This window comes from Trichomycterus rosablanca, chromosome 1 (genome assembly GCF_030014385.1).
Source record: "Trichomycterus rosablanca isolate fTriRos1 chromosome 1, fTriRos1.hap1, whole genome shotgun sequence".
In the NCBI taxonomy this organism is placed as follows: Eukaryota; Metazoa; Chordata; class Actinopteri; order Siluriformes; family Trichomycteridae; genus Trichomycterus; species Trichomycterus rosablanca.
In genome coordinates this window covers 60,304,759-60,323,763 of record NC_085988.1, presented here as the reverse complement: position 1 = coordinate 60,323,763, position 19,005 = coordinate 60,304,759, and the positions used below count along the sequence as shown (strand labels likewise).

At 39.2% G+C, this 19,005-nt stretch overlaps 1 protein-coding gene across 6 annotated transcripts in view; it reads left to right on the top strand.

Annotated features, from left to right (window-relative positions):
• Positions 1-19,005, top strand: part of abcc9 (ATP-binding cassette, sub-family C (CFTR/MRP), member 9) — a 90,437-nt gene that overhangs the window by 26,563 nt on the left and 44,869 nt on the right. For all 6 annotated transcript variants that reach the window (XM_062994705.1, XM_062994709.1, XM_062994708.1 and 3 more), the window contains 9 exons: positions 1,372-1,527; positions 3,931-4,065; positions 4,351-4,513; positions 4,604-4,644; positions 4,736-4,878; positions 8,620-8,728; positions 12,150-12,257; positions 13,065-13,137; positions 14,905-15,010. In XM_062994705.1, the coding sequence (XP_062850775.1) occupies positions 1,372-1,527; positions 3,931-4,065; positions 4,351-4,513; positions 4,604-4,644; positions 4,736-4,878; positions 8,620-8,728; positions 12,150-12,257; positions 13,065-13,137; positions 14,905-15,010 (1,034 nt within the window). The remainder of the gene's footprint in view (positions 1-1,371; positions 1,528-3,930; positions 4,066-4,350; positions 4,514-4,603; positions 4,645-4,735; positions 4,879-8,619; positions 8,729-12,149; positions 12,258-13,064; positions 13,138-14,904; positions 15,011-19,005) is intronic.

Here is a 19,005-nt window from a genome sequence, read left to right as displayed (position 1 = left end):
GGTACGTTATGCAGTGTTGGTACTCAGTATACTATTGTAACTGGCAACCACCCTGGCGGTGTGGAGATCAGCAAGGTTGGACTGGTTCATGATTACAGAATCATGCTGTTCTGTCTTTGTGGCTTTTTAGCCACAGTATAGTTCTACCTTGGTTAAGCATCCTGAGGGCAGCACTGTGGTGTTGTGGGTAGCACCATCTCTTCACAGCAAAAAGATCCTGGGTTTGATTCCCAGATGGAGCGGTCCGGGTCCTTTGTGGAATTTGAAAGTTCTCCCTGAGTCGGAGTGGGTTTTCTCCGGGAGCTCTGGTTTCCTTTCACAGTCGAAAGACATGCAAGTGAGGTGAATTGAAGATACAAAATTGTCCATGACTGTGTTTGACATTAAACTTGTTAACAGATGAACCTTGTGTAACCAGTAACTATCAGGCCTGTCATGAATGTACAGTGTATAAAACATGACGTTAAAATCCTAATAAATAAATTAATAAGTACCTTGCAAATTGGGTTTATTTACACCTGCCGTCTTTGTGGCAAGGCGCAATCTGTCCCATTTCAACAACATTATGTGTTCAAAATAGTAATGTACACCGACAAGGCAAAACATTATGACCACCTTTCTAATATTGTGTTGGTCCCCCTTTTTTGCTGCCAAAACAGCCCTGCAACTGTGATGCTCTGTGTATTCTGACACCTTTTTATCAGAATCAGTATTAACTTCTTCAGCAATTTAAGCTACAGTAGCTCGTCTGTTGGATCAGACCACACGGGCCAGCCTTCGCTCCCCACGTGCATCAATGAGCTTTGGCCACCCATGACCCTGTCGCTGGTTTGCCACTGTTTTTTCCTTGGACCACTTTCGATAGATATTGACCACTGCACACCGGGAACACCCCACAAGAGCTGCAGTTTTGGAGATGCTCGGACCCAGTCGTCTAGCCATCACAATTTGCCCCTTGTCAAACTCGCACAAATTCTTACGCTTGTCCATTTTTCCTGCTTCTAACATCAACTTTGAGGATAAAATGTTCACTTGCTGCCTAATATATCCCACCCACTAACAGGTGCAGTGATGAAGAGATAATCAGTGTTATTCACTTCACCTGCCAATGGTCATAATGTTATGTCGGTGTATGTGTGTAGTATTTATCTTTAGTAATACAGAGTAGGAATGTCCCTATTTTCTTTTATGTAGAAAATACATTCACAAACCAGTTAACACACATTAAAACTTTGCCCTCACATCATTTCTTTACAGTACTTGCACACTTGATACATTAGAGTTGGCTGCATTTTACTTTAATCATGAAGGAAAAAATAACTGAATAAAACATGATGAAACTCTCTAACAACAGTCATTGTTGTTTTCTAGGCAATGATCTACAACAAGATCTTGCGTCTGTCCACCTCCAACATGTCTATGGGAGATATGACCCTTGGTCAGATCAACAACCTAGTGGCCATAGAGACCAACCAGCTAATGTGGTTCCTGTTCCTGTGTCCTAACTTGTGGGCAATGCCTGTGCAGGTGAGTAAAGAGGTTTTGTCTACAAGATATTCATTTCAAAGTAAGGAAGATTAAACACATTTAAGATATAACAGTGGCAGATGCTTATAAAAATCATTTCAAGTTTGGATTTGGTCATATTTGTGCTGTGGCAGGTATTGCTTTAAATACGTTATATATGCAGCTCCACAATGTCATATTGTTTTGTTTTTGTTTTAAATTTTTGATGTGCTTTAATTATATAAAATGCTTTTCAGCCCTACCTGGCCCTATGAGACAAAGTAATTGCTCCCGTAGCTACTTATCAACCAGTTAACTAGACCTGTTGCATCTAAACATCACTTAAATAGAACATGTCTTGCAATGTGAAGAAGGCTACAAGGTCTCAAAAACAGCACTTGATGTCACATGAGATTGAAATACAGATGCGAAACAAAGTCATTAAGATCTACTGTCTGGAAAGGGTTACAAAGCCATTGCTAAGGCCTGATAAACCTTATCAGAAGTGGCCAACTTAGCAAAATTTCACCAAGAATGCATTAATGACTCCAAGAAGTCAAAAGAACCCAGATGAATGTCTAAAGAATTGCAGGCCACTTGCTATAAAAAGAAAGACACTGGCAAAAAAGTTAATCTGTGGGTTGCAAGACACAAATGAACACAAAAACACGTTACCACAATACCAGCAGCCAACCATGGTGGTAGTGTGATGGTATGGGGCTGCTTTGCTTCTGCAGGACCTGGATGACTTCTCATAACTGATGGAACCATGAATTCTGCTCTCTACCAGAAAATCCTGAAGCAGAATGTTTGCCTTGAGTTGTAACCTAAAGCTCAAGTGCTGTTGAGTTTTGCAGCAGGACAATGATCTGAAAGGCTTAAAAGTAACAAAATTAAGGTTTTGGAGTGGCTGAGTTAAAGTTATGGCTTGAATCCCATTGAGATGCTGGTTCATGCTCAAATACCCTCCAACGTCACCAAACTAAACCAATTTTGCAAAGAAGCATGGATCAAAGTTCTTCCACAACTGCAAGTTATCACAAGTGTTTAATTGCAGTTGTAAATTCCAAGGGTGGCAGAACCAGTTATGAGGTTTAGGGGCCAAATACTTGAGTAATATAGGTTTTGAATAAATCTTTATGTACACTAAATGAAATAATCATTTAAAGCTGCATTTTGTGTGTACTTGTGTTGTCTTTATCCTCTAAAAGAGGAAAATGGGTGAAGGGAAAATAATTTTTACAGCACTGTACTTGTTTTACATTATATAATAATAATATGTTCTAGGGATGTAACGATGCACCACAAGACAGTTAATAACCGATTCAAAAATTCCACAATTCAAATCGATTTGACATGTAAAATGAATCGATATTTACTTTAAACAGCAGAGGGCACTGGTGCTATTCACCTTGCCTGGTTGACGGCACTGGGCTATACGCCTGGTTGCCAGATTCGGGATTTTTCAGCCTACCTCAGAAGTAAAAAAGCATTAATTATTTAGATAAATAAAAGATAAGCACAAATACAGTATTTTATTTTCCTTTTAAAAGAGAAATAATACAGTGGGGCCAAAAAGTATTTAGTCAGCCACTGATTGTGCAGGTTCTCCTACTTAGAAAGATGAGAGAGGTCTGTAATTTTCATCATAGGTACACTTCAACTATGAGAGACAAAATGGGAAAAAAAATCCAGGAAATCACATTGTAGGATTTTTAAAGAATTTATTTGTAAATTATGGTGGAAAATAAGTATTTGGTCAATAAGAAAAGTTCAACTCAATACTTTGTAACATAACCTTTGTTGGCAATGACAGAGGTCAAATGTTTCCTGTAAGTCTTCACCAGGTTTGCACACACTGTAGCTGGTATTTTGGCCCATTCCTCCATGCAGATCTCCTCTAGAGCAGTGATGTTTTGGGGCTGTCGCTTGGCCATGGTTGGTCTTGGCCATGGTTGAGTTTGGAGTCTGACTGTTTGAGGCTGTGGACAGGTGTCTTTTATACAGATAACGAGGTCAAACAGGTGCCATTAATACAGGTAACGAGTGGAGGACAGAAGAGCTTCTTAAAGAAGAAGTTACAGGTCTGTGAGAGCCAGAAATCTTGCTTGTTTGTGGGTGACCAAATACTTATTTTCCACCATAATTTACAAATAAATTCTTAAAAAATCCTACAATGTGATTTCCTGGATTTTTTTTCTCATTTTGTTTCTCATAATTGAAGTGTACCTATGATGAAAATTACAGACCTCTCTCATCTTTCTAAGTAGGAGAACCTGCACAATCAGTGGCTGACTAAATACTTTTTGGCCCCACTGTACAAGGAAACTGTATTCAAAAAAAAAATCGGGAAAGAATCGTATCGTGAACCCAGTATCGTGAATCGCATCGTTACATCCCTAATTTGTTCTGATTCTGATTTAGATCATTATGGGCGTGATCCTGCTATATTACTTGTTGGGGTCCAGTGCTCTCATAGGTGCGCTGGTCATCGTGCTGCTGGCCCCCATTCAGTATCTCATCGCCACCAAACTGGCTGACACACAAAAAAACACACTGGTAAATCTTCTTATTTGTTCACTACATGTTTGTAATTGTTGAGCATGTTGTTCCTCCATAAACTTCACCTAGTAATTTGAGTGGAATTATTTTAATAAATAAATATTTTAATAAATAAATGTATACTTTGTCTACGGACATTCACATTACTACTATTTACGCAAGAGCAGGTCAGAAAATTAGAAGCATAACTTAACTGAACTTCTTTTTATTGATTTAAAATAAACTGTTCAGGGGTAATTAAAGTTGTTTTTTTTCTAAAATACATAATTTTCTATCTTTAAGGACTACTCAACAGATCGTCTGAAAAAAACTACAGAGATCTTGAAAGGCATAAAGCTGCTGAAGCTGTATGCCTGGGAGAACATCTTCTGTGATAGTGTGCTGGAAACCAGGGGCAAGGAGTTGACCAGTCTCAAGACCTTTGCTTTCTACACCTCTATGTCTAGTAAGCAAACATGCCTCAAATCCCATGCTTTATTCATCAGAATTTAGAGGAGTCATATGCTTAACATGTATTTGTTCTTCTCTCTTTTAGTATTCATGAATGCAGCCATTCCCATAGCTGCTGTGTTAGTGGTAAGACATCAGATCACAAGACATCATCTTGGCAGCTTGTGGTACATGAATCACTTTCATGCTTTCAAGTCTTTGAATTTGTTTCTTTCAGACTTTTGTTACTCATGCGTACATAAGCGATACCATGCTTAGTCCTGCCAAAGCATTCGCCTCCCTGGCACTTTTCCACATCCTGGTGACGCCACTCTTCCTTCTGTCCACTGTGGTTCGATTTGCAGTCAAGGCCCTGATCAGGTACATAATCTGCTGCAAAGCCACACACAAATAAAATGTAACTATATACACACAGGTATTTTTATGAGGAAAACTTGTACTTCTTGATTGTGTAATTTTTTAACCAGGCAGTCGTGTTGCAGCTGCACAGCTCATACAAATTATACAGACACAAGTTTCAAACTTCTGCTTATATAATTGTATTTGATTTTCATCAAACGCTTTATACTGTAATGACTATTCTGGTTCCACCAGGAAACACTGGGAGCAAGGCAGGAATGCCCTGGACAAGGCACTAATCCATTGCTTCACGCATAGTCTATAATAACTGTTTAGATGATGGCCAGCTGATAGAGCTGCTGAGATTCATGCCTTTATGTGTCATAAATACACTGATCAGCCATAACATTAAAACACCTCCTTGTTTCTACACTCACTGTCTATTTTATCAGCTCTACTTACCATATAGAAGCACTTTGTAGTTCTACAATTACTGACTGTAGTCCATCTGTTTCTCTACATACTTTTTTTGCCTGCTTTCACCCTGTTCTTCAATGGTCAGGACCACCACAAGACCACCACAGAGCAGGTATTATTTGGGTGGTGGGTCATTCTCAGCACTGCGGTGACACTGACATGGTGGGGTGTGTTAGTGTGTGTTGTGCTGGTATGAGTGGATCAGACACAGCAGCGCTGCTGGAGTTTTTAAACACCTCACTGTCACTGCTGGACTGAGAATAGTCCACCTACTAAAAATATCTAGCCAACAGCGCCCCGTAGGCAACGTCCTGTGACCACTGATGAAGGTCTAGATGATGACCAACTCAAACAGCAGCAATAGATGAGTGATCATCTCTGACTTTACATCTACAAGGTGGACCAACTAGGTAGGAGTGTCTAATAGAGTGGACAGTGAGTGGACACTATTTAAAAACTTAAGCAGCGCTGCTGTGTCTTGTCCACTCATACCAGCACAACACACACTAACACACCACCACCATGTCAGTGTCACTGCAACGCTGAGAATGACCCACCTCCCAAATAATACCTACTCTTTAGTGGTCCTGGGAGAGTCCTGACCATTAAAGACCAGCATTAAATGGGGCTAACAAAGCATGCAGAGAAACAGATGGACTACAGTCAGTAATTGTAGAACTACAAAGTGCTTCTATATGGTAAGTGGAGCTGATAAAATGGACAGTGAGTGTGAAAACAAGGAGATGGTTTGGTACATTGGTGTATTTATATACAGTGTATCACAAAAGTGAGTACACCCCTCACATTTCTGCAAATATAATATAAAATATTATATTCTTTTCATGGGATAACACTATAGAAATAAAACTTGGATATAACTTAGAGTAGTCAGTGTACAACTTGTATAGCAGTGTAGATTTACTGTCTTCTGAAAATAACTCAACACACAGCCATTAATGTCTAAATAGCTGGCAACATAAGTGAGTACACCCCACAGTGAACATGTCCAAATTGTGCCCAAAGTGTCAATATTTTGTGTGACCACCATTATTATCCAGCACTGCCTTAACCCTCCTGGGCATGGAATTTACCAGAGCTGCACAGGTTGCTACTGGAATCCTCTTCCACTCCTCCATGATGACATCACGGAGCTGGTGGATGTTAGACACCTTGAACTCCTCCACCTTCCACTTGAGGATGCGCCACAGGTGCTCAATTGGGTTTAGTCCATCACCTTTACCTTCAGCTTCCTCAGCAAGGCAGTTGTCATCTTGGAGGTTGTGTTTGGGGTCGTTATCCTGTTGGAAAACTGCCATGAGTTGGGAGTGCCAGTTTTCGAAGGGAGGGGATCATGCTCTGTTTCAGAATGTCACAGTACATGTTGGAATTCATGTTTCCCTCAATGAACTGCAGCTGCCCAGTGCCAGCAACACTCATGCAGCCCAAGACCATGATGCTACCACCACCATGCTTGACTGTAGGCAAGATACAGTTGTCTTGGTACTTCTCACCAGGGCGCCGCCACACATGCTGGACACCATCTGAGCCAAACAAGTTTATCTTGGTCTCGTCAGACCACAGGGCATTCCAGTAATCCATGTTCTTGGACTGCTTGTCTTCAGCAAACTGTTTGCGGGCTTTCTTGTGCGTCAGCTTCCTTCTGGGATGACGACCATGCAGACCGAGTTGATGCAGTGTGCGGCGTATGGTCTGAGCACTGACAGGCTGACCTCCCACGTCTTCAACCTCTGCAGCAATGCTGGCAGCACTCATGTGTCTATTTTTTAAAGCCAACCTCTGGATATGACGCCGAACACGTGGACTCAACTTCTTTGGTCGACCCTGGCGAAGCCTGTTCCGAGTGGAACCTGTCCTGGAAAACCGCTGTATGACCTTGGCCACCATGCTGTAGCAGTTTCAGGGTGTTAGCAATCTTCTTATAGCCCAGGCCATCTTTGTGGAGAGCAACAATTCTATTTCTCACATCCTCAGATGAGAGTTCTTTGCCATGAGGTGCCATGTTGAATATCCAGTGGCCAGTATGAGAGAATTGTACCCAAAACACCAAATTTAACAGCCCTGCTCCCCATTTACACCTGGGACCTTGACACATGACACCAGGGATGGACAACGACACATTTGGGCACAATTTGGACATGTTCACTGTGGGGTGTACTCACTTATATTGCCAGCTATTTAGACATTAATGGCTGTGTGTTGAGTTATTTTCAGAAGACAGTAAATCTACACTGCTATACAAGCTGTACACTGACTACTCTAAGTTATATCCAAGTTTCATGTCTATAGTGTTGTCCCATGAAAAGATATAATGAAATATTTGCAGAAATGTGAGGGGTGTACTCACTTTTGTGATACACTGTATATATACATATATATATATATATATATATATATATATATATATATATATATATATGTGTATATATATATATATATATAGTAGGGACCCATCTTTTTTGGGACGCCTAGAGAATATTTTGAATACATTTATTTAGATTAAATATACAAATGCACATGCAAGAAGTACATTATTTCCAGTGAAAGTTAGAGGAAGTGAAAAGCATTAAGAATTTGAGGTTATCATCTTTTAGTACACTGTGCCACCCAAGCATCTGCTTCAGTTGATGTTCATGATAAACATCTGATGAGTCTGTCATAAACTAGATGAGTCTGTCATAAACCACTGATTTTCTCTGTTTTTTAATGCACAGCAACTTTTGAAGTGTGTAAAAAAACAGACAACATCTAGTAGGTGGCAGGTCAGATGGCCTAGTTTATGAGATAGGTCAAAAGAAAATGACCAGGCTGATTCAAGTTTACAGGAATGGGCTACAACCGCCAAAGGGCACATTAGGTTTTACTTATGTCAGTCAATTGGAATTTGATTCTGGAAGGGGACAGACTCATTGAAAATGAAGAGCTGAATAACAGAAAGATTGTACTGTATTTCTGCTGCATTATGGCAAATAGGCAGCATTTCGTCTAAACAACATGAATTTATAGACCCATCTTGCCTCTTTTCAACAGGTGAGGGTTATACAGTGATGTAGAGAATCTTGGAACCCAATGGGACCAGAGTTTCTACATGCTTGGCTCATATGTTTACCACCTTGGATTGTGAATGTTTAAGCGGTATATTTAGTAGTGATAGTTTGGATATTAACAGCTGATAAAGATTTAACAGTTCTTAGCAGTGTGCTGTGCATTAGGAAGACTTCGTATAGTCATGTTTCTCAGTTATGTCTTCTGGCTTGTTTCTTAAAGTGTTCAAAAGCTTGGCGAGTTCCTTCAAAGTGAAGAGATTGGCGATGACAGCTGGAGGAATGGGGACCTGGCTGTAACATTGGAGTCCTACAAGAAATCTTCCGGGGAGGCAAGTATACGGATATACACACTCTGACACAACCCATACACATATAACGGATTTAAAAAGAATTTACACCCCTTATCTGTTTTCAAGGCAACCACTTGCTCACCCATGATGATTATGTGAAAACAGGTTGGAGCTTTTTTTTAAAAAGGGATTGAAAAGAGATTCAGTGGAAATTTTAGAATGGACTAAGCTTGGCACAACCCTGAACCTTCCTAGAGTTAGACGTCCAGCCAAATTGGAATTCCAAGGGGGTCGGGCTGTGGTCACAAGGGTAAGAGAGAACCCAACAGTCATTTTAAAAGAGCTCCAAAAGGCCTCTGAAGAGAAGGGAGAACCTGTCAGCCATCCACAATGCAAAAAGTGTCTGAATACTTTTAAAATCCACTGTAGAGTAGTGATTTTTGGTGGCCTTTAGAAAATCTTCATAACCTATCATAACCATAAAATAAAAATAAATTCTCATAAAGTTAAATTTTTCCAGCTGTATTTACACATTATAACAATCATCATCAAAGTGAATATTACCCTTTAAATAAATTGAATACATTATTATAATTTAATTTGTAAAATAACCGGTTTACATAAATAAGCAGCCCTTTATAACCATTATAATAACCTTTATATAACCATTATAAACTTAGATACAACCAATCACTTTCGCAGATCACAGATTTTTTATACATTTTCAGAGCTGTTTCCTTTTTTCTTAATACTTGAATGTTGTAAAGCAAAATGTATAAATAAAGCTGGAGAAAAATATATATTTTTGTGGGTTTGTACTTCAGGCTATAAGACAAAAAGTGACTATTTCAGGGGTGAAGGGGCAATAAAGATTTTCTGTAGCCTCTCTCTCTCTCTCTCGCTCTCTCTCTCTATATATATATATATTATGGCAAGCCAAACAGGAAATATATAGCAAACACTGATGTATATGGAATGAAACTCGATATATATGTAATAAAACTCTCTCTCTCTCTCTCTATCTATCTATATATATATATATACAGTATATACGGTATATATATACTTCATATATATGAAATGAAAACTTTATATATATATAATATATATACTCCATATATATGAAATGAAAACTGATATATATGGAATGAAAATGATATATATGAAATGAAAATTATATATATGGAATGAAACTAATATATATAGAATGAAAACTGATATATATAAAATGAAACTATATATACGGAATGAAACTCGATATATATGGAATGAAAACTGATATATAAAAAGAAACTTGATATATATGAAATGAATCTCAATATATATGGAATGAAACTCGATATATATAAAATGAACCTCAATATACAGTGTATCACAAAAGTGAGTACACCCCTCACATTTCTGCAAATATTTCATTATATCTTTTCATGGGACAACACTATAGACATGAAACTTGGATATAACTTAGAGTAGTCAGTGTACAGCTTGTATAGCAGTGTAGATTTACTGTCTTCTGAAAATAACTCAACACACAGCCATTAATGTCTAAATGGCTGCAACATAAGTGAGTACACCCCACAGTGAACATGTCCAAATTGTGCCCAAAGTGTCAATATTTTGTGTGACCACCATTATTATCCAGCACTGCCTTAACCCTCCTGGGCATGGAATTCACCAGAGCTGCACAGGTAGCTACTGGAATCCTCTTCCACTCCTCCATGATGACATCACGGAGCTGGTGGATGTTAGACACCTTGAACTCCTCCACCTTCCACTTGAGGATGCGCCACAGGTGCTCAATTGGGTTTAGTCCATCACCTTTACCTTCAGCTTCCTCAGCAAGGCAGTTGTCATCTTGGAGGTTGTGTTTGGGGTCGTTATCCTGTTGGAAAACTGCCATGAGTTGGGAGTGCCAGTTTTCGAAGGGAGGGGATCATGCTCTGTTTCAGAATGTCACAGTACATGTTGGAATTCATGTTTCCCTCAATGAACTGCAGCTCCCCAGTTTATCTTGGTCTCGTCAGACCACAGGGCATTCCAGTAATCCATGTTCTTGGACTGCTTGTCTTCAGCAAACTGTTTGCGGGCTTTCTTGTGCGTCAGCTTCCTTCTGGGATGACGACCATGCAGACTGATGAGTTGATGCAGTGTGCGGTGTATGGTCTGGACTCAACTTCTTTGGTCGACCCTGGCGAAGCCTTTTCCGAGTGGAACCTGTCCTGGAAAACCGCTGTATGACCTTGGCCACCATGCTGTAGCTCAGTTTCAGGGTGTTAGCAATCTTCTTATAGCCCAGGCCATCTTTGTGGAGAGCAACAATTCTATTTCTCACATCCTCAGAGAGTTCTTTGCCATGAGGTGCCATGTTGAATATCCAGTGGCCAGTATGAGAGAATTGTACCCAAAACACCAAATTTAACAGCCCTGCTCCCCATTTACACCTGGGACCTTGACACATGACACCAGGGAGGGACAACGACACATTTGGGCACAATTTGGACATGTTCACTGTGTGGTGTACTCACTTATGTTGCCAGCTATTTAGACATTAATGGCTGTGTGTTGAGTTATTTTCAGAAGACAGTAAATCTACACTGCTATACAAGCTGTACACTGACTACTCTAAGTTATATCCAAGTTTTATGTCTATAGTGTTGTCCCATGAAAAGATATAATGAAATATTTGCAGAAATGTGAGGGGTGTACTCACTTTTGTGATACACTGTATATATAAAATGAAACTCGATATATATGGAATGAAAACTGATATATATATATAAAATGAAACCCAATATATATAAAATGAAACTCGATATATATGGAATGAAAACTGATGTATATATAAAATGAAACTCGATATATATGGAATGAAACCAGGGCCGGCACTAGGGCCCCCCGATTTTCTCACCAAAAACCCCAAGTCCTCCCCCCCCAAGCGCAGCGCAAGCAAAGGTACCTTTGGTCATTAGTTTTTCACTTAAAATCCTAACATTTAAAAGACTTATATGAGATATATGTATATTATTAGTTATTTGAACGCACATGCATTTTGTGCTCCGAAGTTTGTTGTTATATTAGATATACAAAATATGACCTGTAGCCAGGAACATATTTGCTAGCAGGTGGATACAATCAATTATAAAAAATTATTTAAGCAAATCCCATTCTTGTTTTATTATGAAGCCAGTAAGCTAGTATTAATTAATTATGATTGTCTTCAACATTGATACCTATGTTTTTTGAGTAGGATGTCCAACAAGCTCAAGGTCAGGTGTCTATATACTTTTTGGCCATATAGTTTGTTTTTCTATCCTTTTATCTATACAAAATCATGCTATCAAATGAAGTTGTCATACTGTATAAATGTTCATACTGATCATACTGAATATTTTACGCACATTGTCAAAATTAGATTTAATGGCTAACCTCTCACAATCTCTTTCTCTGGCTGTCTCTGAAGACTAAGGTGATAAATAGAAAGCAGCCGCTACGCTATCAGATGGATAACTACGATCAGCCCGTACGCAGGCTGCTGCGCCCCACCGAGACTGAGGACGTCGCCGTGAAGGTCAGGGATCACCGGCCTCCATTCAACCCCATAAGTTCTTATTCTCAGGCCCATGTCACTTTAACCAGAGTACATCCTGCTACTGAAATCAGAAAGCACTCGGCAGGGTCTTCTTGTTCTCATCCCCGCTGCTTTTAACCTCTAACCTACGTACGTGTCTCATCCAACACGTACTGTGGGTTGCGTTGCAGTGTGCGCACAAACATTGACACGTGTGCATAATGATAATATTCTGTTGTGTAATGAGACTTATGTAAATATTACATAATACATGAAATAACACGCACATCATGTTGGTGCTGCCTTTATTTTTACTCTCTTCAGAAAAATGTGTGGGGTTCTCATGAGAAACGAACGCATAAATAATCTGGACATTTGTTTTATAGTTTGTTTTGTTGTTTTTCTGGTTTGGGATCCCTGTAGGGTCTGCTTCCTTGAAGCCTCCCTCTGGACCAAACTTACCCCCAAACTAATGAACCCAATGGCAAACTCTGCAAGACAATGCACTGGAGCTGACTCAGTGACCCATGTTACTTCCGCTTACTTGTCTTCTTTCTCTCTTATTCTTTCATGTCTTTCCCATCTGCTTTTGATTGACTGCTCTGCTTTTTTTCTTTCCCACTGGATCTAACTCATGCTTTTTTTTTAATAGACGCTTTATTATCATTATAAATTAGCAATAACTGACCCTATAAATATAAAGTAATTCAGTTCACATTTATAAACAGAAAGGGCCAAGCTTTATTTGTGAATTTGTGTATATATCTTTTGCAAATAGCTAATGAGTGTTGTTTGGTCTTTGTTTAGGTCATCAGTGGATGCTTCACATGGGGTAGCAATATGTCGACATTATTAGACATCAACATTAGCATCCCCACAGGTAATCTGACCCCTGGCTTAGTTTTCTTTTCTATCCTGGGTATATTTTAATTATACATTGATGAACCAAAACATTAGGACCACCTATTCCTATGCCTGTTTTGTAACAGTTGTGCACGTGACAGTCAGTGATATATTACATTTCAGGATGATGGTAGTTTTTTTTATTTATATATTTTTTTATAAATAAAGCCTCTCAACTGACATACGCCCCCTCCGGTACGCACAGTCAGTACAGATAGTGCATTTTTCACCTGCACAAGTCGAGTTCATATACTTGACAGACACTGTGTACGGAGGGCCACACCCCCATCAGCATTATTCCTCAACCCTGTGCAGGCGCCATCAGTCAGCCAGCAGGGGCCGCAGTCGCACCAGTTATGAGGACCTGACTATGATCCGACCTTCTTACCCTCTAACCCTGAACAACAGGCCAATCGTTGTTCATACAGCCGCCCAGCCTAGTCGGAAAGGCAAAGCTGAGATTCGATACGATGTATTCGAAACCCCAACTCTGGTGAGCTACCGTACTTTACCGCTGTGCCACCTGAGTGGCATATGATGGTAGTTAAACTTAAAACACGTCTTGAATGCAGCAACTTTGGTCAGACTCAAAGACTTGAGTGACACTGATAGTTATGACCAGACGATGAATTACATGGCCAATTGCTTACATGGTATTTAGTATTCGGTCATATTTGCTGTAATGCTGTAAATGTAGTGTCTCATATGGGTTAAAAGAAGGGCTACTGTGACATTCTCAGCATTTAGCAGACACTTTTGTCCATAACAACTTACAATTATAACTGAATAAATTTTTTGAGCAATTGAGAGTTAAGGACCTTGCTCATGGACCCAACAGTGGCGACCTGGCGGTGGTGGGGCTTCAACCAACAACCTTCGGATTACTAGTCCAGTACCTTAACCACTGAGCTACCACTGTCCTGTCACAACACACAGTGCATTAAACCTGGCTGTGTAATTCCAGACCAGTCAAAGTGCCCATCCTAAACTGCAATAAAGGTGCTAAAGGTATCAAACCTTGGCGTCGGTGCAATGATAGAAGGTTGACTGGTCAGACACATCCGGTTTTCTCCAAGGCCTTTATTTGTGGAAGTTATGGCATCATGTTGTACTGTATGACAATACACCTTGTAATGTTGGTACCAGATATTATAGAACCCCTTTAGAGTCTATATCTTGGTTGGACAGAGCTGTTTTGAAACATATTAAGATGGTGGTCCTAACGTTTTGGCTTGTCTGTGTACTGCACTAAGTTAAGCTTTTATAGTCCCTGACTCACCAGTTGCAGCATGTATTATTTGGAATTTGGTTACTTAGGAGATGGCGTATGGGCTGATCGTAGCTAGTTATTTGATAGTGCTGTGGCAGCTGCTTAGAATGGCATGTTGGTGGGCACGATGCAGAAATCGGTGTCTCCTACCCTTGTATACAGCAGTAGGTCTAGAGTCTTGAGGTCCCATTGGACAGGGTGCTATCTATCACAGGGCTTCAGCCACCCCCTCTCCACAAATATAGCCAATCATATCTGTGTATACGCCTGGCTGGCTGATAGCACTGCTGAGATTCGAACCATGAGCTTAGCACCGGTGGACTAATGTAAAAGATCCCTGCACCAGCTGAGCTCCTGTACAAGAATAATTCCATGACATGTTATAATGCCAAAATCGCCATAACACACATGTCCTTTATAAGTCTTTGTACATTTTGTACTACATTAAGTAAGTAATGCTTTGGATCTCTACAGGTCAGCTGACTATGATTGTGGGCCAGGTGGGTTGTGGGAAATCTTCACTGTTGTTAGCAATGCTGGGAGAGATGCAGAACCTCAGCGGGAAAGTCAACTGGAGCAAGTAAGAGAGTTTTTTTTGCTTGAATTATATATGTGATAGTTTATTCCCATTGCATTTCATTTTAGAAAGTTAGTGCGGGTATGAATCTAATGCTAATATACACAGATCAAACATAACATTAAAACCATTTGTTTAATACAGCTTTGACTCACAGACATGGACTTTACAAAACATCTGAAGGAGTTCTGTGTTGTGTGGTACCAGGACATTACCAGCAGGTCCTTAAATTTGTGTACATTACTAGATCGGTCGTCATACAGTGCATCCTGTTCTCCCCGTGTCCGCGTGGGTTTCCTCCGTGTGCTCCGGTTTCCTCCCACTGTCCAAAAAACATGCAGGTGAGGTGAATTGGAGACACTAAATTGTCTGTGACTGTGTTTGATATAACCTTGTGAACTGATAAACCTTGTGTGGTGAGTGGCTACCATTCCTGTCATGAATGTAGCCAAGGTGTGGAACATGACGTTAAAATCCTAATAAACATAAACAACATACAGTGCATCCTGGAACAGCACTAAACATAATCTTGAAGAAAACAGAATTTATCTGATCTGTCAGTCTTCTTCCATTGCTCTGATGTCCAGTTCTGATACCTGTGTGTTTGTTGTAAATGCTTTTGATGGTGGACAGAAGTTAGCAAGGGCACTGTTACATACATTCCCCTTATAACCAGTATTACATTTATTAACAATTTGAGCCACAGTAGCCCTTCTGTTGGTTCATGCCAGATGGCATGAGTCTTGGTCGCCCAACTACCTGTCAGCAGTTCAAGGCTGCCTATGAGCATCCCTTACTGTTTACTGAGTTATTTCAACCTAGTTGTCTGGCAATATTGATTTGTCCCTTATCAAAGATACTCAGATCTGCTACATTTAAAACATCTACTCTAATAACTGCCATCAGCCCAACATTTAATCAGTCCTTGACCGTTACATGCACGACTGTTGTGAAATAAACATTGTTATGCAGGGTGGTTTTAATGTTTTGGCTCATCAGTGTAGATTTATATGTGCAAATCGCCATTTTAGGCATTAATATTTGCACCATGTATGTATTTGTATTTGTGTTTATATGTGCTACATTTTCTTCAACACCTCGCAGTGCTAATGAAAACAGACAGCTTTTTAATTGCATGTACAGTATGGGTTTATCTTTGTATTTTAGTGCTAATCATGCATCTCAGTGCTTTCCAACATGTCTGTCTGATTCCATGTATAACCACTAACATGGTCAGTGGTTTCTTTTGTTTCCTGTCACTGGTAAGAATGTGGAAATGCTCATGCTTTCATCTTTTAGTCCTTACTGGAGATGTTCACTGATTAGCATTTGTCCATCAGGCCAACACAACGTCTGTAAGTTTCCTTGTGCTTTGCTTTTCTTGTGCTGATTTACTCCTTTTCCAATAAGCAAACACAATGTTGACAAAATATGTACAAACCCCATTTCTGGAAAAGTTGGGACGTTTTGTAAAATGCAATGAAAAGAAGAATCTCTGATTTGTTGATTGTTTTGCATCTTTATTTAACTGAGCAAAAATTCCAATGTTCATTGATCAACTTTATTGAATACATTTAGAATTTGGTGCCTGCAACACACTCCAAAAAAGTTGGGGCAGGGGCAAAATAAGAGTGAAAAAATTCTAGAATATTCTAGTTACAGCATTCCACAGTAGCAGGTGTACTGGTAACGGGTGAGGAAATCATGACTTGGAGGATCCACCAAAGGCTTAGTCTTTACAAGCAATGATGGGTCGAGGCTCACAACCTTGTGCCAAACTTTGTGAGAGAATTGCCTGTCTGCAGTCTCCTATTGAAAATGTATGACCTTGGTGACCCGGGACTGTCGAGCAGCTGAAGTTTTGTGTCCAGCAAAAATGGACAGAAATCCCACTTGCAAAACTGCAACAATTAGTGTCCTCAGTTCCCAAACCATTTAAAGTCTCATTTATAGGAAAGCTGATGGAACACAGTGCTAAACACACCTCTGTCCCAACTTTTGAAGTGTGTTGCAGTAATTAAATTCTAAATGGGTATTTTACAAAATTCAATGATGTTGATCAGGTGAATAAAGATCATTAGAAAATAACTCAAGAGAATGAACAAATTCTCACACAGATTCTTCTTTTATTGTGTCTTACAAAATATCCTTTTTTTCTGGAAATAGGATTATATTTGTTTCTATGTTTTCTGCTTGCGCTGAGTTCATTATAATAAAGCCCCAATCATGAATTTCTGCACCAACTGGCATGTTGAAGTGGCAAGCATGTTCTACACTTTATGACCAAAAGTATTTGGACACCTGACCATGAGCTTGTTGGATATTGCATTTCATTTAAAAAACAAATGGTATTAAAATACAGTCATCTGTATGTGATCTTTTCAGCTATAACAACAGAAGGCTTCTCACAAGAAATTTGTGCATTTTTAGACGAAAAGTTTATTTGTATGGCTGCGCACCACTTTGGTCAAGAAAGCATCATTTTATTTTCCAGTCCATTCCAAAGTTGTTCAGTGGTGCTGAGGTCAGGGTTCTAGGCCACTAGGGTTTCTTTAATTGTCTTTATCTCTTGTAAAGATATATACTGTATATATATACCGGGTGAGTCAAAATGATGTTAACACTAATGGATCTATATGGTGGAAATGTGTGTCCGGGCTTTAAATGGTACTGTTACTCGCTGTTTTTTGTGTGTTGAACATGATGGCGAACAGGTTGAGACTGTCCTGTAAATCATCTTACACATATGAAGTATGTTTTGTGAATAAATGGTTTCTGCCATTCAAGTGTTAACATCATTTTGATTCACCCTGTATTATATATACAGTCATGTACCCTGAACTGTTGCTGCAAAGTTGGAAGGATATAATTTTCTTTATATAACTGATTTATTATACCTGCAATTGTGGCTAAAACATTCAGTAATCAGAAAGGGTGTCTCAATACTTTTGTCAATTTAATGTATTCCTGCATCTAAACTAAGCAAGGCTGCTGTTTTTGGCATTCCCTGGTTTGGGCTTTTAAGAAGTGGTACATTTGAGCATTCAGGCAGTTGCATGTTTTATTTTAAGTCAAGTTTTGCTAAATGTCTCTGTTTGTTAGGCTCTGACCTTACAAACACAGAACATTAAAGTTCTCCTGAACAGTTGTTATTTAAAAAAAGGTTATTTAAGTAAAATTATAAATTGTTTAAACCCAGGACAAAAAGACTACAATACATAAAAGCATCTATACACTTTCATTCTACAGTAGAACAGCAATTAAATACTCATTAACATACTATTTAAAAATAGTAAAATAGTAAAAATTCAATCAGGGGCAAGGGTTAGCACCAGTAGAGAGGAAGCATAACGCAATAGTGTAAAAATTGGACGCACTAAAAATGGGGAGAAAAGGGAGAAAATGCATAAAAAACAAAAATTTAAAGTAAATAAAAGCTGAAAGTCTTTGACGACCCTACTTTCAATAGCTAATATTTAGACATGTCACATGGGAACTACTACATAGTACGTATTCATTCATCTTAACGATTTTTAATAGTAGCACAAAAAACTGTTAGAAATAATAATTCCACTTTTTATTTAGATAATATTAGCACATAGGTAACAGGCTGGTAAACTGCAGGTTTAAGGACCTTTATTTAAAATAACCTTACTAAAAGTACCAATTGGTGATACAGTTTTTTTTGTAAGGAATGGTCTATTTACACCCAATTTAAAAGAGTCCTTTTGTACTCTGGCAACCTCTGCCTGCAAAATGTCCTTGCTGACCTAAGAGGATTGAAGGCTATAACACAATCCCCAACACATAGGTAGCGACCAGCCGTGTCATTACACTGGCCAGCTGCAGAATCCAGCACATATAAAAATTCTGACCAAACAGCTGGAGACATTGTTGCAGCAACAAGGAGGTGAACCCTCATCAAACCTTCTCTTACTTAGACACAGCCAACTGTGTCTGTTAAGTCCAGAAAGCACTGCTGAATGTGTGTGACCTTC